This window comes from Mustela lutreola, chromosome 6 (genome assembly GCF_030435805.1).
Source record: "Mustela lutreola isolate mMusLut2 chromosome 6, mMusLut2.pri, whole genome shotgun sequence".
NCBI lineage: Eukaryota > Metazoa > Chordata > Mammalia > Carnivora > Mustelidae > Mustela > Mustela lutreola.
In genome coordinates this window covers 15,285,045-15,308,666 of record NC_081295.1, presented here as the reverse complement: position 1 = coordinate 15,308,666, position 23,622 = coordinate 15,285,045, and the positions used below count along the sequence as shown (strand labels likewise).

At 45.5% G+C, this 23,622-nt stretch overlaps 1 protein-coding gene across 1 annotated transcript in view; it reads left to right on the top strand.

Moving 5' to 3' along the window:
* Nucleotides 1-23,622, top strand: part of AKAP12 (A-kinase anchoring protein 12) — a 100,660-nt gene that overhangs the window by 37,528 nt on the left and 39,510 nt on the right. The window contains exon 2 of the mRNA XM_059176776.1: nt 17,741-17,855. Within this exon, the coding sequence (XP_059032759.1) occupies nt 17,741-17,855 (115 nt within the window). The remainder of the gene's footprint in view (nt 1-17,740; nt 17,856-23,622) is intronic.

The following is a 23,622-nucleotide window of genomic DNA, read 5'->3' as shown; positions in this document are numbered from 1 at the left end:
GCTTGAGAGTCTCTGTTTCCCCCCCCCCATCTCTCTCCCTCTGCTCCTCCCCCGACTTCACACACACTTTCTCTCTCTCTCTCTCTCTCTCTCTCAAATAAATCTTAAAAAAAAAAAAAAAAAAACGAGGGGCGCCTGGGTGGCTCAGTGGGTTAAAGCCTCTGCCTTCAGCTCAAGTCATGATCTCAGGGTCCTGGGATCGAGACCCACATCGGGCTCTCTGCTCAGCAGGGAGCTTGCTTCCTCTTCTCTCTCTCTCTCTGCCTACTTGTGATCTCTGTCTGTCAAATAAATAAATAATATCAAAAAGATTATCTTTATAAATGCAGTCTAAACCAGTTGAGGTTTACCTAGAGGAAAGAAGTAGGATGGTTCTTGAGTACAGAGACTGGGGGGGCTTGAGCTCGTAATGGGAGGGCAGAGAGGTGTCGCAGAGGTCTCTTCCTTGCCCAGGTTTTATTCATAGGCTTGTCTCCGCTCATTTAGGTCGAAGACGAGAGATGCTTGACTTGCAGAGACATGTGTTGTGGCACCTGGACTATGACTCTGTTCCTTGGGTAACATGATGATGCGTATGTCTAGGGTTTGTGTTAGTGTTTTTTGTTCCAATATCTTGGGCTTAGTGCAGAAGGCAGGCTTGGGAAGAGGCATCTGAACAAGCTTCCTTGGATGCTTACTGTTGATAGAAGAAACACATCAACCATTACAAACCTGTTCTTAGAATAGTCACTATTCCTTTGTGGAAAAAAAACATTTCGGTGTGTCTGCATGCTTACGGGACCGAGCATCATGGTTGCTCCTCCATGAGTCCCGGAAGCTTGATCAGGGCCATCTGGGTGACAGGAACTCCGGGCAGTGTCGGGGGGGCCAAGATGCCGTCTCTGCTGAGCGCCCTGGAAGGGGGCCGGTGATGGATCCTTCCAGCACACCACTGCTGCGCTGGCTGGACACGGTGGTGAGCCAAGTTTCAGGCCGGCCGGCTGGACGCGAGAAGCAGGGCCTGCTGTCATCTCTTCTCCTGCACCCCACCCCCCCTAAACCTCACCCCCCTCCCCCGCCTCCACTCTGAAATGGATGCAGAGGAAATCTTCAAGCCAGGCGGGCTGATCCCTCGTGCTAAGGTCTCAACAGTGAGGCTGCCTCACTCTTTTTTATGAAATGCCACTTCCCTTTCAGCCTCCCATGGGGGAGTGCGGGGGAGAGGAGGACCCCACTGCTCCAAATCAGTTTCTCCTCGGTTTTTCCCTCTCCCCCTCCTCCTGTAAACTTACCTGCAGGGAAACCACGTCTCTGTGCCTGTAAACTTAACCTCCCGCAAACTCCCCTGCCTTCTGACTTGTTTCCCCTTCGAGGGCTGTTTCCTAGTTGCGACAAATGACGGAACTCCTGTGTCCCCCAGCGGGCCGTCCGCTGCAGTCAGTATCCGGTCTCTGGGACAGTAGCTGCCCCTGGGAATCGCCTGAGCATTTTGGAAACTATGGGTACCTGGGTATCATTCCCCCAGGTGCTGATTTCATCGGGCTGGGGGGTGGCCACAATGATGGTGCCAAGTGTCAGCCCCACATTTATAGGCTCAGGATGAGAAATGGGCTCACAGCTCAAGGCTCAGAAGGAGGGGATTCCCACGCCCTTCCGTTTATCACACTGTGTGTCCTGCTGGGTCTGGAAGAACCCGGTAGCCCTCTGACCATTTAAGGGAATGGTCCTGACATCGCCTGCCTCTTGGAACCTGTGGGATGAGGCAGTCTTTGCTGGACCTAGAGCAGACTTTCCTGATCAACACCGGCTGTGCTCAAGGACCGGCAGGACTGCCTTCATGTCACTGGTATTTTGGTCCTCAGGCGGCCGACTGAATTCTGGGGAGTCCGGGGCAAAGCACACGCGTCACAGAAAACCATTTCAGTGGATCATTTTAATTCTGCTATTAACCGTCCCCCCACCCTAAATGGATTCTCCAAAATGGGGTCTTCAAGTCCATTATCAGAGCTAAATGTTTAATAACTTCATTAAATAATCCATGCCATGGTGTATAGGAAACTTTGTATTTTTTTTTTTAATTAATTTTACATGGAAGGAGGCATTTCCGGACATCCCTTGGGATGGGTTCACACGGCTGGCACCGGCTCCCTCGTCTTCTTCCTTGCTGAGTGCCGCCTTCCATCCTAAAAGCTTGGGGCGGGCGAGGCTCTGGCACTGGGACTCGCAGCCTGGCCGGCTTCGGAAAGAAGCAGATGTGAGGCAGACATTGAATCAATGGAAAAGCCGTTGAGAATTCAGTCTGGGAAGCTGTGGGTTGGCTCTGTAGCAAACACGGCCGCCACTTTGTAGATCGATGTGTGGCTTTCCTAGTCTCTCGGGATTCCTTTCGATGATCATGCTCGAAATATTTGGAGTCGAACATTGTAGAATAGCAAGCAGTTGTTGGATCTTCGGTAAATCACATTCTCTTAGATGGGCCATCTTTAAAAATTAAGCTCATTCTACTGAAAATAAGACAGGCCATTTGGTGTGTTCATTTTCTTTCAATCAAAGGGAGCACAGACTTAGAACTGAAGTAGCAACAGGGCGATCGATAAGTTCTCTCTACCTGGATATTAATCAGCAGTTATTGTATTTATTTATTTATTTATTTAAAAAATTTTATTTATTTGACAGTGAGAGAGATCACAAGCAGGCAGAGAGGCAGGCAGAGAGAGGGGAAAGCAAGCTCTCCACCGACCAGAGAGCCTAATGTGGAGCTTGATTCCAGGACCCTGAGACCATGACCTGAGCCGAAGGCAGAGACCTAATCCAGGCACCCCTCAGCAGTTATTTTAAACAATATAGTTCAAAGGCAGGACAGCCATGAAATTTGCATACTGATAATGTATGTCATTTAACTTTGACCTCAGTTACACTCCTAATTATATATTGCTTAGGTTGGACAAAGCTTGCAGTAAACTTGAACTCTCATTTCTGTAGGCTGTGGTGGAACCTGCAAGATGTCGTAATTTGTGCTGCCTTGGGCTGCTTTGAACGAGTGATTGGACAGTTTCAACAGGATGGGAGACGAGCTTTGTGTAAAACACTCTTGTGTGTCCCGCTTTTCCATCTCTGTCTTCCTCCTACATACTGGGGATGAGCCACTACCCCCGGACGCTCACTCGATGTGTATTTGATGTGTCCCAGATGTGTATTTGATGTTAGATATTGGCGTTTATTGTGCAGAGTTTGGTGCTGCAGATTTTTCATAACTAAGCCCCTCTCTGAAGTTTCTGATGCTCATTTTACAGGGACACATCTTCGGGGATTTTTTCGTTTGATTTTTAACTTTTTATTTAAAAAATTTTTTTTTAATATTTTATTTACTTCTCAGAGAGCACAGGCAGGAGAGCAGCAGGCAGAGGGAGAAGCACATTACATTCCCTGCTGAGCAAGGAGCCCAATGAGGGGCTCCATCTCAGGACCCCAGGATCCTGACCCTAGTCCAAGGCAAATGCTTAACCGACTGTGCCATCCAGGCATCCCGAGGGACACATCTTTTGATTAGAAGAAGTATTATTAGCACCTAAAGGTGTTTGAAGCTGGAGATGATCCTGGTTTTCTCCTTTGTCAGAACTGTTTATCTGTCAGGCTAAGAAGCTAGTTAGCCTTTCTAAGGCACACAGTGGATTTCAGAACTTCTTTCGATTACTGAATTCCCAAGCAGGGATGCAATGGAATATTTTGCTACCTAACACAGATCCCCCAGAGAGGATCTTAAGAGAGGAATGACTTGACTGTGACGTGGTGTGTAGGGTGCAGGGGGAGTGGGGATCTTGTTGACTTGCGGGATAGACGCACGAGTATGAACTCAGTGTTCCAGGGGCTCAAGAGGAACAAGGCACGAGTATAGTCAGAAATGTCTCAGAACACCAGTCTTGTGCTTTTAAGCTACTCATGTTCATTGTTCTCTACACAGTAACACTTGGATTATCTTGCCTTTGGAATCTGTAGGGGCCTATGAAGTCAAAATGGCAAGCAGTTTCCTTGTATATCTTGCAGGTGCAACAGTTCGGGCGGGGGGCGGGGAGGGCGATGGCCTGACTTGGACATTCATTATATATGTCATTACACTAGAAAATAATGCTTTAGGGACTCGTATCCTGAGGTGTTTAACTTGGCCAGACCTGGAGAGTCCACGGCCAACTAAACAACAGATGTCAGGTGCCTACTGTGTGCAGACATGCAAGTTCAGCTTTGCTTGGAAGCTTCACAAAGGGATTCACCTGAAAGTCGTTAATTCAAAACTGAATTGTTGGGTTGCCCAGTCTGTTTGTTTACCCAAGTGGACACTGGTTCAGCTGTGGTTCACTTCTGTATTAGGAAGGTTGTATCAATGATCAACATAAGTAGCATCATTTTTTCGTGGTTTCAGGGAAGCCGGGGTTGGTGGGAGTTAAAGAACACAGTTAAAGTTCAACCCGGAAGAGTTCTTCCTGATTCTATGAGGCTGAGTCACGGTTCTTAGCCAAGAGTGTTAGGACCTAGATGAGGCACAGTTTGGGGCGGAGAGCACCAGCAATGCCTCACGCCCTCCAATTCCAGTACGTAGTTTGCACATACGACGCTGGTGGTGTCTAGGATTCACATGTTCTTTTGTGGTTTCATGCAGCATCTCTCTCTCCATTCAGTATGATACGACCTAAGCGTGGCGGGAGCTCCAAACCTCGCCAGGTAGGCCTTTTGTGTCCTAGGCTTCTGGTAGACCATCTTCACACAGCCAATGGCTGTAGCTGGTAGGTGGTCCTTTTTATTTCCCTGATCTCAAGCAGAGATCGTACAAATTCTCTTCATCTGAGGTCAGCGTGGTGGATCTCCCACCTCACCAGATTCAGAGCTCTGTTTTCTTTCACATACTTTCCCAGAGCACTGAAGATCTTTCCTATTTTTTCAAACAACTGTAACTTTTTAATGGATGGGAATACATATCCGACTGAAAAAACATAACTGCATTTATCCTGGTGTCTTTAGTTACAGGGGCTGTTGATAGATGTGAACTCAAAGGTTCTGTGGGCACGTTGTTTCAGAAAATAGTTCCAGTGGGGCGCTGGGCTGGCTGAGTCGGTAGAGCATGTGACTCTTGATGTCAGGGTTGTGAGTTCGAGCCCCACACTGGGTGTAGAGATGATTTAAAAATAAAAGTGTTGAAAGGATTTCCTCCTTGGAGATTGAGAGTGGGAACTACACTTGATCAGAGTTTCCCAGACGATCTGCTGTTGCAGACCTAGTGTATTGATACTCCTGGATACCAGTTTGCAAAGTGCTGATCATGTAGATTAGAGGCCTGGTTTGTACTTAACATTCCTAATAAAGAGTTTACCTATAGTGGCCAAGGCTTTGGGATTTACATAAATAATATGAGCTGTATTATTTTCCTTTTTTTAAAAAGATTTTATTTATTTATTTGACAGAGATCACAAGTAGGCAGAGAGAGAGGAGGAAGCAGGCTCCCCACAGAGCAGAGAGCCCGATGTAGGCCTCAATCCCAGGACCCTGGTATCATGACCTGAGCCGAAGGCAGAGGCTTTAACCCACTGAGCCACCCAGGCGCCCCTTACTTTCTACTTTTAAATACGTGATTATTTGAATACTAGCATTCAGTTGAATGAAATTAGTTTTGTGTGCTGAAAGCATCACTTGTGATGCTAATGGCTCTCTTTCCACTTTCATCCTTTCTCATGTCTAGGGGTGACTCTGGGCTTTTCCTCCTGAAACTACATTAAGGATTATAATGAATTTTGCTGAAAATTACAAGAAATAGGGAAATCATAAAGGTGAATACTGCTTTAAAAAAAAAAAAAGAAAGAAATAGGGAAATCGGAGATTTCTGGACAGTGGCCAAAAGACTCTGTGTCTGGTATTAAATACCCTTCACAAAGTGGCATTTAAGGACCCACGAGCTCATGGGCTGTGCAGATCGTATTCCAGAAACACTACTTAGATAGTGGGTTGAAATTTCAAAAGCACGGTTACCCAGAGCATGTGTTTTCTTTATGTGGGGCTGGAGGGAAGGAGCCCCGTTGACTCGATGATGGTGATGAGACGCCCACCCCCTTTGCAAGGTCCTTCAGATGAACTCAGTCATGTTTAATGTCCGGAACCAGTAAGGAGAGGACTTGGTGGTGGTGTTTTGATGAGTAGATGAGTGGAAAGAGAGAGCATGAAATTAAAAGCAAGCAGAGGTTTTATTTAAAGATCAGATGCTTTGGGACATTAGTATTTTAAAGAGATGGAATTGCCTCCTTATAGGAGGGCCTCTTTTTGGAGGAAGGTGAGGACCAGAAAGAGATCTCCAAATGTCATTTCTCAGAGACAAGGACATCCTGTTATTATTATGACTGGAGAAAAAGAGAGCTTGGGCTAAGTGGGATAGGAGGGGTGAGGAGTGGAGAGAGACGGAGAGACATTCCTAGGCCGACCCCAGGTTGAGCCAGGAGCCTTGATCTCACAACTCGGCGATCATGGCCTGAGCGAAATCAGAAGTCAGCACTTGAAGACTGAGTCACCCAGATGCCCCGAAAACATCTCATTTTTAGAGGTCACTAGACTTACTCCTGGCCCAGGGTATATAGTCTTCTCAATTTCATGTGGTTTGAAGAGCTTTTGGTGCAAGGTTTTGACAGTACCTCTGAAACTCGAGAAGCAGGTCATTTTCTCTCTTCAAAAAGCCTTGCAAGTTTAAAGGTCTCCTTTTTTTCTCTTTTTTCTTTTTGGCTTATTGTTTTGTGAATTACTTGCATCCTTTCTAAGTTCATGGAATATAGAATAATAAACACCATGTGCCCATCCTCCAGTTTCAGCTGTGATCAACATTTTTCTAATCTTACGTTGTCAAATATGTACATTTATTTATATATTTTAAAGAAGATTTTATTTGAGAGAGAATGAGAGTATGAGTGGGGGAGGGGGGGTGTAGAGGGAGAGGGAGAAGTAGACTCCCTACTGAGAAGGGAGCCCAGTGTAGGACCCAATCCCACCTGAGATCATGACCTGAGTCAAAGACAGATGCTTAACCAACTGAGCCACCCAGCTGCCCCGATCTTACTTTATCAATAATTTTTACATATTATTTGCTTATCTTAAATAACAAGATATGTTGTCTGGAGACAAGTCATTATACACCAAATAGTTGAACACTACAGAAAAACATGACCACATTAGTAGTGTCAGACATTACAGAATTGACAATTCTTTTGGAATCTTAAAAAAATCTTTAAAAATTAGTTCACCAGGGGCGCCTGGGTGGCTCAGTGGGTTAAAGCACTCTGCCTTCCGCTCAGGTCATGATCTCAGGGTCTTGGGATCGAGCCCCGCATCAGGCTCTTCTCTGCTCTGCAGGGAGCCTGCTTCCTCCTCTCTCTCTGTCTGCCTCTCTGCCTGCTTGTGTTCTGTCGGTCAAATAAATAAATAAAATCTTAAAAAAAATTATTTCATCACTCTGGTTTTCTTAAGTTTTATTTCTGCGTCTCAGATATGGACTGCCCTTGGGATAAGAAGAGAGCATCATAAGGCTAACTTGTTAGAAAGCATGGCTGTATAGAGGAAGGCCTGGAGAGATTAAAGATTTCAGTGCAGTTAGCTCACAAAAATTAGGGCTGTGGCTAATCTAAAATTTTTATAAATATGCGTTAGTGATGGAGCCATGTGTTTCTACATTTAGCCTTCCGCTTATTTCTAGAAATTTAAAAATAGTTTGGGAACTTCTCTGTGCTTATGTTTAAATACAAGGGAGGGCTGAAATAGTTTAACCATATTCAGCTGTGCCTGTTCAGACATTTTGGTTCTAGATTGAATGTGCTGTTTGGAGCTATGGCTGTTGACTTGCATAAAATAACTCTTCAGCTATAAAAATGGTTAATTTTTTTTTTTTTTTTGCTCTTATGTTAGATCTCTACCCAAAATGAGGCTTGAACTCACAACCCTGAGATGAAGAGTTACATGTTCCACCAACTGAGCCAGCCGGGCGCCCTGAGATGGTCAACTTTTTAAAGCATTGTTGACAGATGGGCTCATCAAACCCATGTAGTCTGTGTACGTGTGGTAGTGGGGTTCTCTACAGTCTCTCTTGCAGCAGCATAACTTGCCTTTGCTAACCAAGGGTCAGCCCAGCCGGGAACCGCAGGCAAGAGAGCCTACATCTCCTGAGTCATCGTTGCCTTGTGGCTAAGTCTGTCCCCAGGCTCTGGCCATCTTTCCACAGCGGTACCCTGTGTCTTGAGCTGTAGCCCCATTTGTGTGCAGGGGTAGCAAGAGGTATTCTCTGAACACAACTGTGTCTGATACTGTTGGACCCCCTTGTCCTTTGAGATCTAATGGTGCCTCCTTCAACACCCTCCTCACTGCAAATACGAGAATTTCTCAAAGTTGGCCTGAGGATGATAAAAATAATTGGAGTAGAATACGTACCTTGGTTTGTGCAAGTGGATTGTGACTCACACAATGGCTTCTGAGAGCTTTTCAGTTGGGAACGAGAACCTTCCCAAGTACTATTCCATTTGAATCTCAGTCTAAAAACGGAGATGGTCTTAGTCCCCATTTATACCTGGAGAATGAGCTCAGAGCGAAGGTTCCACAGCTAATGGGAACCATGCTATATGGTCTCTGCTGTTTCCCCCATACCTGGTGTGGTTAAACATTTTTTAAAAAAGAAAGAAAAACAAGAAAACCAACTCTGGTGTCTGTCCTCCTTTCGACCTTTGTGTATAATGCCTGGCCCCTCCTAACGGAGAGTTTTAGAAAGCTAGAGGACTAGAAGTCTTCATGCTGGGTATGTTGAGTATGTTGAGTGCAGAGGTTGGACCAATCAGGCAGGACCTCTTGTTGCTTTTCGTTTTAGAAGGGGAAAGTAGTTCCCCTTTAGAGTCACAGTTGCTGACAGCAGATAGTATAACAAAAGCAGGTAAAACCTGGGTTAACACGTGACTCACTACAAACTTAACATGTGTTGTGGGTTGTGTTGTGGGATGTATTGTGGGATACACAATATTCTGTGAGGTAGAGAAAATGAAATCTTAACGTAGTTTACAGAGAAGGGCAGGTAGGAGAGACTAAGTAATGTGCCCAAGGTCACAGATCAGAACCAGCTTTCCTGGCTGCTTCCCTTTGCCGGCCGGGAGCCCCACGTTTCAAGCTAAGACAATGATGGGACAGTTAAAAAATAAATGCTGAATCAAAGTACTTAATTTTGCTGCAGAGTACCCCGCCCTCCACTCTGCTTCTCTGTCTCTGAACCCATGGTGTCATCTACCCTTGAGGAAGGAATATGGATTTGTTTGCATGATCAAACTCCTGAAATACGATTTCACTGCGGAGTTTCTTTCTTAAAGCAGTTCACTTGTCCCGTGAACATTCATGTGACTGGTAGAAATCAGAATTCCAGCGCTTCCCTGTAAAGCAAATTTTCTTAGCTGCCCCCTTTCGCCCATACTAAAAATAAACTGAAACAAAAGAACATGCAGAGGAAAAGCTCTCCCACCACCCAATTGTAAAAGCAATCATGGTATGTAGGTAAGAAACAGAACGCAAAAGTGGAAAAATAAAGAATATCAAATATTCATAGTTCCTTCCCCAATGATTTTGATACGTTATTGTTAAGTTTGGTAATGTGGCTATTTTATAGTATGTTCTCTTATGTATTTGTTATTTTTTTTAATATTTTATTTATTTGACAGAGAGAAACTAGGCAGAGAGGCAGGCAGAGAAAGAGGAGGAAGCAGGCTCCCTGTGGAGCAGAGAGCCCGATGTGGGGCTCGATCCCAGGACCCTGGGATCATGACCTGAGCCGAAGGCAGAGGCTTTAACCCACTGAGCCACCCAGGCGCCCCTGTATTTGTTATTATTTTCTACTAACTATTTAGTTTGCCTTTTAAACTGACTATTACAACATAAAATACATCTCCATACTATCATATACTTTGTAGGTTGTATTTTTAATGCTGCAAGATAGGCTGTAACCATTCCCCAAATTTTGTATATTTAGAATTGTTTTGATTTTAAGTTAAATCTTTTGCTTTCCCTCCTCTTACTCTTTTTTGCAATGACATTAACTCAATCCATTTGATCTTGTCAAGCATTGGTTTCTGTTCCTCACCCCCTGTCCTAAAGGTTTATACCGTGTTTAGACTTGGAGTTTATGAAGTTTCTGCTTGAATTAGTTTGAATAAAAATGCTTACTTTTAAAAGAAAAGCAAATCTTTTGAAACCCATAATTCTGTTGGTGTTCTGTAAATGACCTCTAAATTAGAGGAGAAACTTTTCACTTAAACACAACCCAGGCTGGTTGATCTTATCATGATGACTTGTGTTCTTAGAGCCCATGCCATTTTTGGGAGATGAGGTTCCTAAGTTAGGGATTCTGCGCTCCAGAAACTCCTCGCCGGACAGAATGCTCGCGCCTTGAGTCCGCTAGTGCAGCTCAGGTCACCCTCCCCACATTGTGGCTCAGTCCCTTTGGTCACAGTACCTCTTAACTTCAGCCTCCATGGCTGACTGTAGGCTAGGGATGATGACAGTAGTTGGCTTAAGGCAGAGGGTTAAATTAGCAAGATCGCCTATAAATCACGTTTGTGAAATGGGTCCGTAATACACACACGAGTGTATCAGGAGCTTCTGGTAGCCTGCAGCAGAGCCCTGGTATTCCTGGTTGGGTCTCGGTCAACATATATTTTTATTTTTTATTTTTAAATTTTTTTATTTTTATTTTTATTTTTATTTTTTAAAGATTTTATTTATTTATTTGACAGAGAGAAATCACAAGTAGACGGAGATGCAGGCAGAGAGAGAGAGAGGGAAGCAGGCTCCCCGCCGAGCAGAGAGCCCAATGCGGGACTCGATCCCAGGACCCTGAGACCATGACCCGAGCCGAAGGCAGCAGCTTAACCCACTGAGCCACCCAGGCGCCCAAATTTTTTTATTTTTATAAAAGATTTTATTTGACAGAGATCACAAGTAGGCAGAGAGGCAGGCAGAGAGAGAGGAGAAAGCAGGCTCCCTGCTGAGCAGAGAGCCTGATGGCAGGGCTCGATCCCAGCACCCTGAGATCATGTCCTGAGCTGAAGGCAGAGGCTTTAACCCACTGAGCCACCCAGGCGCCCAACATACATTTTTTTAAAGATTTATTTGTCTCCAGGAGTGAGAGAGCCTGAATGAGTGAGTGGGGGTGGGGGAGCTGGGGGGGCGCATAGGGAGAGGGGGGGGAGAGAATCCTCGAGCTGACCTCCAGCTGAGTGTGGAGCCCGACCTGGAGCTCGGTCTCCTCATACTCAGATCATGATCTGAGCTAAAATCAAGAGTGGGCTGCTTGACCAGGCGACCCAGTTCTTGATCAGTATTTGTGATTAATGGTGTGGCCAAGGATGTTATTAATATGGTATCACATATTAATAATAATAATCATGATTAATATGGTAATCACATTTGGAGAGCATAGGAACTGAGAGCCGGAAGCTCCGTGAGAGCAGTTTGGTCCATCATTGCTCAGATGGACTGAAAAGATTTGTGAATCCTGGAAAGCCGGGTGACTAACCTGCTTACTGCCCAAGAATCGACACATTTTGGGGTTCCAAGTATTTTCACCTTTGCAATAATAAAATGAATGAAAAGGAAACCGTGCTTTCCTATGATCTGTAGCAGTTAGATCTCCCAATAAAAGAAAATGGTCTCTTCCCCAACACCTGTGCAAAGTGCAAAACAAAGAAGTCTGGAAAGGCAGTGTCTGTTAACGATTTTGTGTTGTGTTACTCGAGTTCTGTTCTTTTTCTTACGTGCTTGTGCGGAGTTGGGAGGGAGCCCTCTCTTCCCTTCTTCCCTCCTTATTAGTGGGTCACTTTTGTCTTATTTTTAAATACATAAAGGAATCAGTCTCCGTTACCTTGCTTTTCCCACTTAAACTGGAGACGTCTACCCACATCAGTGTCCCTAGATGTACTGCGTTCCCTTCGATGCTGTTCTGTGAATTGGATCCCTTCGATGCTGTTCTGTGTTGTACATCACTGCCACCTACACCTTCTGGGTGTGTAAAGGCATCCATGTGCCCACTGGAATCGCGTGGTGGATGGGGCACTCAGACAGCCAAGCATCTGAGTCTTGATTTCAGCTCAGGTCTTCATTTTGGTGATGAGCTAGAACCCGGCCCTGGCTCGTGGTCAGTGGGGAGTCTCTGCTTGTACATGGTCTCTCCTTCTCCCTTGCTCAACCCCTTCTCCATTCCGTTGACATGCGCACTTGCTCTCTCCTGCTTTAAAAAAAAATAGTGTGGAGTGTGTATGTACATTCGGATGGTTTATAGCTATTTCCAAATTGCTTTCCAAAGACATAGTTTACTGATTGATACTCTGGTTTCTGTTTTCTGTTTGACATTTTTAAAGGCTTACCTTCAGAACGTTCCCTACTTGAAGAAAAAGACATGGAAGTGTTCTCTTTGCAAGTTTTATTGGGGGTTTAAAATACCCCCAGATGGGGGTGCCTGGCTGGCTCAGAAGAGTGTGTGACTCTTGATCTTGGGCTCATGAGTTTCAGTCCCACATTGGGTGTATTCATTACTTAAATAAACTTAAAAAACTGAATTAAATTCCCCCAGATTATCTTTTTCATGTCATACAGATTCCTGGTTGTTCCTGCTTATATCCATTTAACAGTTTCGCTTCTTGGGCTTTAACAGTTCTTCTTGGGTTTTGCTAGAATTGTGCTGGGCAGAGCCTTATTTACTACATTTACGGCAGGACTGTGGGGCCAGTCCCACTTCTGCTGGCCGTCCAGTGGGGATGTAGACAGAGAGTGTCTGCTACTAAAGAAGTTACCTCAGCAGGCTCATCTCCCCTACCCCCAATATCCCGAGAGCGTCAATAACGCGACCCGTGGAACATTGTTTAACTCATTCAGTGAAGAGCTTGATAATCCTGGCGAGCTTGGCTAGCTCAGTCAGGAGAGAGTATGACGCTGAGTCTTGGGGTTGTGAGTTTGAGCCCCCTGTTGGGTGAAGATATGACTTAAAGATAAAATCCATAGAAAAGAAGGGTACTGGGGTGGCCTTGTTGGGTAAGTGTCCAGCTCTTGATCTCAGTTCCAAGTCTAGATCTCTGGTTTGTAAGTTTAGGCCCAGTGTTCGGCCCTGCCCTGGACACAAGAGCCTGCTTTTAAAAAAACAAACAAAAAAGCTTGATACTCCTCCTGCTTACTCTGTAAAGGGGGCTCAGAGAAAATTGTGGACAGTCTTTTGGAGGAGGAAGAGGAACAGACGAGTCTGGTAGTTTTTCTTTAGTGCTTTGGCTGCCATTTTGGATAGTCTCTGGTCTTAGAAGAATGAGGGGAAAATAGTTGCTGGAAGCGCTGAGATTTTTTTTTTTTTTTCCTAAAGGTTGAGTGGTAATGTGGTAATACTTTACGGGAATGAACTCTGGCTGACCCACTCAGAGGATATAAGCTTGAAAACATTAAGGGTTTTGATTTGCTCAAAAGAGGCGTTGACGCTTTTTGAAGCACAAATCCAGTGGGAAAAGAACTTTCCTGGTGCTCACTGTATTGAAGTGCAGGGAGCATGTCTTTCAAGTCTAATGTCTATCTCAAAAGTCAAGGTTCTAGAACTGTATTTGTACAAGTGTAAAAGTAAGTTCAAAAGGAATGGAAAAAGCTGTGTGTAAGAATGGAGTAGACATTTCCTCTTTCTTTCTTGTTTGGAAACTTGAATCCCAATACTGCTCTCTTCCCTGAAGTAGTTGGCCCTCATGCCTGGTCTCTGGCTCCAGCGTTCCCATTCCCTGGCTCTAAGTTGTGTCCTTGCCTCTGCGTTTACCTGGGCATAACTGATAAATCAATCCTTGTCTCCGGTGGGCATGTGAATTACAGACAGAATAAAGAATGACTGGAGACAAAACCCTAAGAGACTCTTCATCTCAGGAAGCAAACTGAGGGTTGCTGGAGGGGAGGGGGTGGCTGGGGGGATGGACATTGGGAAGGGTGTTTGCTATGGTGAGAAAAGTAAATAATAAATAAAGGGATAATCAGGAGGAAAAAAAAGAATGAAGACAAGCCAGATATGTATTAAAAAGCATGTAATTCTTGGGACACTGTGGCTCAGTTGGTTAAGTGTCTGACTTTTGTTTTTCCGCTCAGGTCATTGATGGGAAGGTCATGAGACAGAGCTGTGGGTTGGGCTTCGCGCTTAGCGAAGAGTCTGCTTAGATACTCTCTCTCCGCCCCTTGCCCTGGCACGCACTGGCTCTCATAAACTTCAAAAAGCGTGTATTTCTCCCCTTTTTACAAATGCTTGTGAAAATATATATACACATAGAGATAGGACTTTCATATTAAGGATCAAAGGGTCCAGTTTCTTACAACTTGAAGTGACCTTTTTAAAAAGATTTTATTTATTTATTTATTTGACAGAGAGATCACAAGTAGGCAGAGAGCCAGGCAGGCAGGTGGTGAGGTGGCAGAGAACCTGATGCGGGGCTCAATCCCAGGACCCTGAGATCATGACCTGAGCTGAAGGCAGAGGCTTAACCCTCTGAGCCACCCAGGCGCCCTCAAAACTCAGTTTTAATAATGGTCCCTGTCATCAGTTGTCTGCTACCAAAGTTAATTCATCAAATGCCTTCTGGAAGTAGAAACAGTTGCCCTGTGGCCATTGGGATTAGTAATCCATAATTATCACACCTGTGTATAAGGAGGGCTAGCAGGTGACTCTGATTGTAAGACTCATTTGATGTTATTTAATTTGCTTCATTATATGTGTGTAACTTTTTTTTTAAGATTTTATTTATTTATTTGACAGACAGAGATCACAAGTAGGCAGAGAGGCAGGCAGAGAGAGAGGGGCAGGAAGCGGGCTCCCCGCTGAGCAGAGAGTCTGATGCGGAGCTTGATCCCAGGACCCTGGGATCATGACCTGAGCTGAAGGCAGAGGCTTTAACCCACTGAGCCACCCAGGCGCCCCAACATTTTTTTTTAAGCAGGGATTTTTCAAAGATGTTATTTATTTGACAGAGTGAGTGAGGGAACACAAGCAGGGAGAGTGGAAGAGGGAGAAGCAGGCTTCCCGCTGAGCAGCGAGCCTGATGCTGGGCTCGATCCCAGGAACCCGGGATCATGACCTGAGCCGAAGGCAGACGTGTAACGACGGAGCCACCCAGGTGCCGCTGTGTGTCTAACATTGAAAGGCAGAGGAAAGTTTGTGTCTGCATCCTGTAGTTCTTCCATGTTTCCAGACATTTGGGCTCTGGGTAAAGATCCCTTGATTTTGACAATTCACAAAGAATGAGGAGACTTGTTTAAAGAATTGCAGAAATTCTCTAGGACTCTAAACTCCATAAAACTTCAGATTTCTGGTTACCAAACAAGGGGCCCCATTTATTGCATTAAAAAATGGAGGTGGTCAAGCTGCTTTCCCGTGATCCCCATTAGTTTGCGGCATCATGGTGCAAGTCAGCACTTCTTAGGTTAGATTCATGGTGTTTCCGTGGACCCCACAGTCCTAAGTGTCCCTGCTTTCCTCCTCCCACTTTTCTTCATGTTATTAATCAAATCTGAGCCTGATGTGTTCACATAACTAGTGATTTTTTTGTCCAGATACCTAACATTTTTCCTTACGGGCACTGCAGAGACCGCCCCCCCCCCCCCTTGCTTTTTGTCTTCAGGTTTCATTTAAGACTCCATCTTGTGGGGCGCCTGGGTGGCTCAGTGGGTTAAGCCGCTGCCTTCGGCTCGGGTCGTGATCCCAGGGTCCTGGGATCGAGCCCCACATCGGGCTCTCTGCTCAGCGGGGAGCCTGCTTCCCTCTCTCTCTCTGCCTGCCTCTCCATCTACTTGTGGTTTCTCTCTGTCAAATAAATAAATAAAATCTTTAAAAAAAAAAAAAAGACTCCATCTTGTATTTCGGGAAGAGAAGACTTAAAGGGGAAATGTAATCAGAGTGTTCTGTCTGATAAATGGACTCAGCATGGGTGTTCTGAAGCCGACTGTCCGTCTGTAGAGTCAGTATTAAAGTACCGTGGTATTATTTCAAGGAGCAGCTCATGCCGTCGAAGGCAGCTGGGAGCCTGGAATAGCCAGGTGAAATCAATTTAGCTCAGTTCAAGTCTTCTGGATTGACAGACAGTCTTGAACCTGCTGTCCCTTCAAGGCTCCGATCAAAGCCAGTGGTTTGGCCAGGGCGCTCCGTTAGCTTGGAAGCATCATTGGATCATGCTAAGTAGAGTGCCGTGGTTTTGAGATTTCTTTGAAGTAGGCAGGTCCGGGTACTCTGGAAGACTCTTAATGGCATTTTATTACTATGCACAGCAGCAGGTCCTTCTGTGATCTCTACTGCTGTGCGAAAACCCTGGAGGTCCTTGATGGCGAGTGGTGCTGGCCTTTGGGCCATGGTGCCTCACTTCTAGGCTGTGGGACCTGTGGCCAGCCAACCCCAGCTTCTGTGGTCACACACACTGAGGTCCAGTGTCCTCTTCTACCCAATGGAGATACTGCTGTCTGCCAAAGTTGGCTTTTTTTTTTTTTTTTAAGATTTTATTTATTTATTTGACAGATCACAAGTAGGCAGCGAGGCAGGCAGAGAGAGAGGAAGGGAAGCAGGCTCCCCGCTGAGCAGAGAGCCCAATGTGGGGGCTTGATCCCAGGATCCTGGGATCATGACCTGAGCCGAAGGCAGAGGCTTTAACCCACTGAGCCACCCAAGCATCCCACCTAAGTTGGTTCTGATAAAATGAGATACGTATACAAGATAGAAAGCTTTGTTGGAATCCTGGGGCTCCTAATGATTATTATACTATGTTTGCCACAGCCTCAAAACTTTTTACCTATGGACAGAAGGGCAAATCTGTGTATCTGCTACTAACGACAACTGGAAACCTCAATCACACAGGTTATCCTCTGGGATAGAGGACAACTGACCACTTTAGTAATATTTTAAGGAAAAATCAATGACGCACAAAAGCATGAGTCGCCCATCTCTTTGATGTGTTGTCTCCAGGTACACTGGTCTTCGAACCGTGAGGTTCCTAATTCCCTTCCCCTTCCTGAGTTCCTTGGACCCTTTCTCATACACCCACCTTGTGGGATCGGAGATCTAGCTTTATCCATACTTCCTCTCCTGTTTGTGACTGGCTCTGTGTATTCCCCCATCAGGACCATTTCCCTGATTGTTTATTTACATGTCCTTTTTCCTGAGAAGGACATATTGTCACTTAGGTATACTTTGATCAAATATGCATACCCTGCATCTAATCACAAGGAGACGTTGTTTTAAAGAAAAAAAAAAAAAAACTTTTTCTGAAGTAGGTTCCACACCCAGCGTGGAGCCCATCCCTGGGCTTGAACTTAGGACCCTGAGATCAAGACCTGAGCGGAGATGAACAAGTGTTAGTCGCTTAACCAAATGAGCCACCCAGTGCCCTGAAAAAAAACAAAAACAAAAGAACGTTTAAAAGTCTGAAAGTCTAGTTTTCTTAGTAGTCTCTAAGCTCAGAGGGGCTGGGGCTGCATCTGACTTCTCAGTGTTGTAGCTCGAATAGGCCTGGAATGGTGGGTCTGGAGATGGTGCCCGCTGTTTGGATGACTGTGTGGATAAAGGAATGGTGCTCATTTACCCAGATACAAAGCCCTGTCTCCTTGATAAAGCTCCTGGGATACCTTTTGTAAGGTAGCTGGATTATTCAAGCTCATGGGACACTTCAAATCTTCATTACCATTGACAGTAAGTTTACATGGTTTTGTTTTGTCCCCTTAGCTCCTGCAGAAGAATGGTCAGCTGTCTAGTGCCAATGGCTTAGCTGAGGAAGAAGAGTTCAGCCCCCAGGAGGGAGCCCTGAATGGCCAGGAGGAAGAAGCCATTGTCACAGATGGTAAGCAGCTTTTCAGTCTCTGGGTAGAAGAAGTAGGGATTCTGGGGCTGACAACACCTGCTCTGAATCCAGTGAAACAATGAAAGCCAGCCTGCTTGGACCACTCGGTGTCCAACTGGGGTCGGGGCAGGGGGGCGATGTTGACAACCGACGCAATCCATTGATTACGCAATCCATTGATAAAGGAAGTATTTATCAGATCTTTCGTGTGGCCTCTGCACCCAGGTATACGAAGTTCTGCCAACTATTTGGGTATAGGAAACGAAGTCATGTTTCATCTTCTTAGACATTTTTGTCTGGAGCTTAGGTTGGTAGTTTTTTGTTCTGTTTCATTTTAATTGTTGGCTGGTCCCAACTAGTCTGATATTGATGTGAAATCTTGTTGGAAACCCCCAGAGTCGTGGTTGCTTTAAGATTCAGTATCTCTCCCTCTGGTGAGTAGCCTGCTCCCTTTGCGCAGATTTTTCTAGAAATGTGTATTTCAGGGTGCCTGCCGCTCTTCGCCCAAACTATGATTTGCTGCATGTGTTTTAGCTCTTGAGCCTAGAGGCCCCGTGGGGGTGGTTATTGGAAAGTGAATCACTACAATGTGATTCTAGTTGGACTAGTTAGACTAGTTGGAGTGAGCCCACTTGAGGTCGCAGGGACCATACCTTTGGGTCAGGAGCAAGGACCTTGACCCAAAGGCCCAAGCTTCCCAGGCTGGAGAAGAAGCGTCCTCCAGCCTGAAGTTCTTGTCTCCTCATTTCCTTCAGTCATAAACAAAGGAGAATTTAACGACCACTATCGAAGGTGCATAAAATGATGATTTGGCAGGAAGTGAAGTGCGTCTTCGCAATGTGAACAAGAGAGATGAGGGGAAAGTCCCAGGAGAGGAGACTGGCCATTGCCTTGGGTAAACGAGACTCTCCTAACATGTGGAACCTGTTTCTCTTCTTGTTCACTGCCCCCATGGAGCTGCTTCCAGCCGTGAGCTGCTTTTGAAGTTGGTGGGAAGACTGATCTTTATATAACACCACAGGCACAATATAAAGTCGGAAATATATACAGTCTCACAGAAGGGAGGATTTGCATGACCTAGTGTGAAAGTTTCAAATCATCTCCACCAAAAGAATTGGAATGGTCCCAGCTCACATTCCAAAGTCCTGTGCTCTGTCCTTCCCATGGCAACTTTTGAATCCAGTCGAGCCACAAGCGGGTCTGGAGCCTTCTCTGGCCAAGCGCCTGTGCTCTGTGCTGCAGGGCAGGAGAACAAATGGACAGACAGCCTACCGCTTACCCATTGCAGGGGGAGAGGAAGCGGGTCTGTAGGATACACATGATGAAGGGAAGATTAACATGGTGGGTATCAAATGCATTTGCAAGAAATGAGAGCTGGTCAGGATTCTGGGGGTGCCATGATTTGAGGTCAGCGCATAAGACCTGGGGACAGGGGCAGATAATGGTCAGACGGGTTCACGGGTCTCGGGCCAAAGTGAGGTCACTAATCATAGCAGCCACCACCTTGCAGGTTTTTACCACGGGTCCTAGAACTGTGCGTTTGTGCACGATGGTCTTTAATAAGGTGGGTGAACCTTGTGTCAGGACTCAAACCCAAGCTCAGCAAATGACCAAACACAAGCTCTCAGTCGCTGTGCCTTCAACGTGCTGGGCAGGTCCGTAGGCTTGTCTTCTGGCACAGCGTTCTCTGAGCAGCGTTCAGTGGAAACCCAGAGAGGCAAGTGTGCTGGGTAGCAGGCAGGGCTGTGAAAGCAAGTATTTGTCGGCAGTGTGGGATCACTGACATGAGTGAGGCGGGGTTCCTCTGTGACGCTGACGTATGCGATCCAGAAGCGGGGGGAGAGGAGAAGGGGCAAGGTCAGGCCTTCGCAGAGGAACATTCCCTGGTCTCCCTGAGCTGACCCAGGCTTCTGCTCGTGGCCTCGGGGTTCTGAACAAATAGCAAAGACCTCTTGTAAGAAAAGTGGTCAGTGATATACCTTGTTCCTTTGAAAAATCCTGAAAAGGCCTAAAAGACGGGTGGGTGTCCTAGGCCTGCAGGGGCCACCAACCCAGGGCCCTGCCTTTCGGATGAGCTTTTCCTGTTTCACGAAGAACTGTTAATCCATTGGCTTATTAGTGTCTGTAATAAGCTTGGTGCACTTGTTTTCTCTTTTTCCGTGCTGTCTTCATTTTGGCTGCCTGGCATTGTAAACATTAGTACTTTTTCATGCTTTTTTTTTTCTTTTTTTTAAGATTTATGTATGTATTTGAGAGAGCGGGCGAGCTGGGGAAGGGGGGGTGGAGGGAGAGACGATCCAAGCTGACTCCTGCTGAGTGTGGAGCCTGATGCAGGGCTCAATTTCAGGACCCTGAGGTCACGACCCAAGCCGAAACCAAGAGTCGGATAACCAACCGTCGGAGCCACCCCAGGGCCCCTTTTCATGCTTTCCTTTTGACTACAGTGATCGCCTATGGTTAGATTTTATCGTTATTTCCAGAAATCCTTTCTACATAGAAGCTTCCTGGGATGTCAGTGAAGGCATAATTCAGTAGGTAACACGTAGGATTGCGGGGACCTCGGTTTCTCCTGCTGTCCACATCAGTACGGGTAGCCTGACCCACCTCCTTCCCTTGGAAGATTGACCAGCAGAGGGATTGGGTTCTGCCCTAGGTGGATCAGTCCACGGGAGAAATCGATGAACGAGGGGCGTTCCTGCCAGCGGGTTTTTCATTTAAAGCAGCTGACTATATTTAGACACAGCCAGACATGAAAATACTGTCTGACCTTGACTTGTTAGCTTTCTTGCTGAAGCCAGACATACTGGCAATACAGAACCCATCCTTTTCCTATAAGGAAAATGGAATCCTGTCCTTGTAAATGTTCCTCAGATGACAAAAGAAAGGGCCTGCTTGCTACATAAATATCTTTGTGCATCAGGCTTAGGTGCGTATAGAGGGATTTTGGAGAGGACTTGAAGATTGTAGAATTCCACAGGCCATCTTACAGAAAGGACACAGTCAGGGTTGAGAACCAATAATTATTGGGTGAACAAATGGGATGCCTGGGTGGCTCAGTCAGTTAAGTGTCTGCCTCTAGCTCAGGTCATTATCCCAAAGCACTGGGATTGAGTCCCGCATCAGGTTCCTTGCTCAGGGGGGAGCCTGCTTCTCCCTCTCCTACCTCTCCCCCTACTCGTACTGTCTCTCTTGCTCTCTCTGACAAATAAAATCTTAAAAAATTACATGAAAAGAATTCACAGTAAATTATTTTAGCCTTGGAGATTTTGTCCTCCTGAAATTTTTTTTTCTTTTTTTAAAGATTTTATTTATTTGACAGAGAGAAATCACAAGTAGATGGAGAGGCAGGCAGAGAGAGAGAGAGAGAGGGAAGCAGGCTCCCTGCTGAGCATAGAGCCCGACGTGGGACTCGATCCCAGGACCCGGAGATCATGACCCGAGCTGAAGGCAGCAGCCTAACCCACTGAGCCACCCAGGTGCCCCTGTCCTGAAATTTTTAAGGTGGTTTCTGTTTATTAAAACTTATTCTGGGGGTGCCTGGGTGGCTCAGCGGGTTAAGCCTCTGCCTTTGGCTCAGTCATGATCCCAGGGTCCTGAGATCGAGTCCCACATCGGGCTCTCTGCTCAACAGGGAACCTGCTTCCTCCTCTCTCTCTGCCTGTCCCTCTACCTACTTGTGATCTCTGTCTGTCAAATAAATAAATAAACCTTAAAAAAAAAAGAAAAACTGCTTCTGGGGGGGAAACAACAACAGCAATAAAAAACTCTTCCGTTGAACAGCAGCAGCCTTTGCTCAACTAGAAAGTTATTTCATGGGGCGCCTGGGTGGCTCAGTGGGTTGGGCCGCTGCCTTCGGCTCAGGTCATGATCTCAGGGTCCTGGGATTGAGTCCCAAATCGGGCTCTCTGCTCAGCAGGGACCCTGCCTGCCTCTCCCTCTACTTGTGATCTCTCTCTCTCAAACAAATAAATAAAATCTTAAAAAAAAAAAAAAGTTATTTCATGTCATGTTATTTGCAGCATTCACAGTGGTCACACAAGTGCCATTAGTTTTGTGAAAAATGTGCTTTTGTGGAAAAATTTTTTAAAAAGCCCTCTCCATCCCAAACTGTCATTTTATTATAGTCTGTGGCCTATATGGGTTTTGTAGGAGTTAAATGCCTCAACAGGAATGATTTTTTAAAACATTACATGTGAATCCAGGTCAAATTTTATATTTGAAACTTTGGCAAATTAAAACTTCCAGATTTTAAACAAAAATTAACTTTAGTATCTGTTGCACACATTATTTTTTTCCTGACCAGATGGGGAAATTCAATATTATAAAACCAAAAAATTGAAGACCTCCTTTATTTGGATAATACATGTATTTAAAGATTTTATTTATTCACACAGAGAGAGAGTATGGGAGCTTGGGCACAAGCAGGGGGAATGGATGGGGGGAAGCAGGCTCCCCGCTGAGCAGAGAGCCCACATGGGGCTCCATCCCAGACCCTGAGATTTTGACCTGAGCTGAAGGCAGATGCTTAACCCACTGAGCCAACCAGCCACTCCTGGATAATACATATTTTTATTAAAGTACCCATTCAACTCATTGCCATGTGCAACTACACAAGTGATTGTCTCCAATCTTAGTAATTAGAATTTATCATTTACAAGTGTGTTACTTGTTTCCTTTTTGAGATTTGCCTTTCTGCAGAGTAGACACAGCAAACGTCATAAAGTAGGTGATTTCTCTGTTTCCGTAGGTCACGTTTGTTTGTGTGAATAAAGGATAGCCATTGCCTTGGTTTTTAAATTTTTGTTCACACACACAGAAAAAATAATAACAAATTTTTGTTGACACGTGCTTTCTACTGTTTGCCTGCCCAGAGTGAGGACATGGGCCCCAGCAGCAGTGGAGCATTTGGGGTGCTCTGCCCTTGGTATTGGTCTCTCTGGAGCCGGCTGCGTTGAAAGCAGCAGCTAACCAGAAGGACAGGCTCTGTTAACGCTGATCAGAGTGGCGAGGAGCTGGGCACCAGGGTGGCTCTGTCCCTTAAGCATTCGACTTGCGATTTTGGCTCAGGTCGTGTTCTCAGTGTCCTGAGATTGAGCCTTGCAAGGGACTCCCTGCTTAGCAGTAAGTCGGCTTGACATTCTCTCCCTCCCCCTTAGTCCCCTTTCCCACTTGAGCTTTCTCTCTCTTTAAGAAAAAAAGAAGAAGAAAATCTTTTTTTAAAAGATTTTATTTATTTAATTTGACAGATCACAAGTAGGCAGAGATAGAGGAGGAAGCAGGCTCCCACTGAGTGGAGAGCTTGATACAGGGCTCTATCCCGGGACTCTGGGAACATGACCTGAGCCGAAGGCAAAGGCTTTAACCCACTGAGCCACCCAGGCGCCTGTAAAATCTTCTTTAAAAAGGTGAGGAGGGTCACTACTGCAAAAAAGATAGGCAATCCTAGGGGGAAAAAAACAAACAAACAAACAAAAACCCTCTCAGATCCCGAGAAAAATTTACAAAGAGGGAAACCCATAAATGTTGTCACTTTGAACAGAAGTCTTTGACAGAGCGTGTTTCTTACATTCTGTAGGATTCCAGTTTTTCTGCATCTGGCTCCTGTCCCCCAGATACAAAAACAAAAAAATGGAGTCTGGCGTGCTCAGTTATCTAGAAGCTCAGTTTGCAGTATGACGGAGAATTTCATCTTCCTCATGGTGCTTAATGTCACTGTCTCCGCTTTTATTAAATTTGCTGTTTGAAACCTACCCGATTCTGGTGTTTA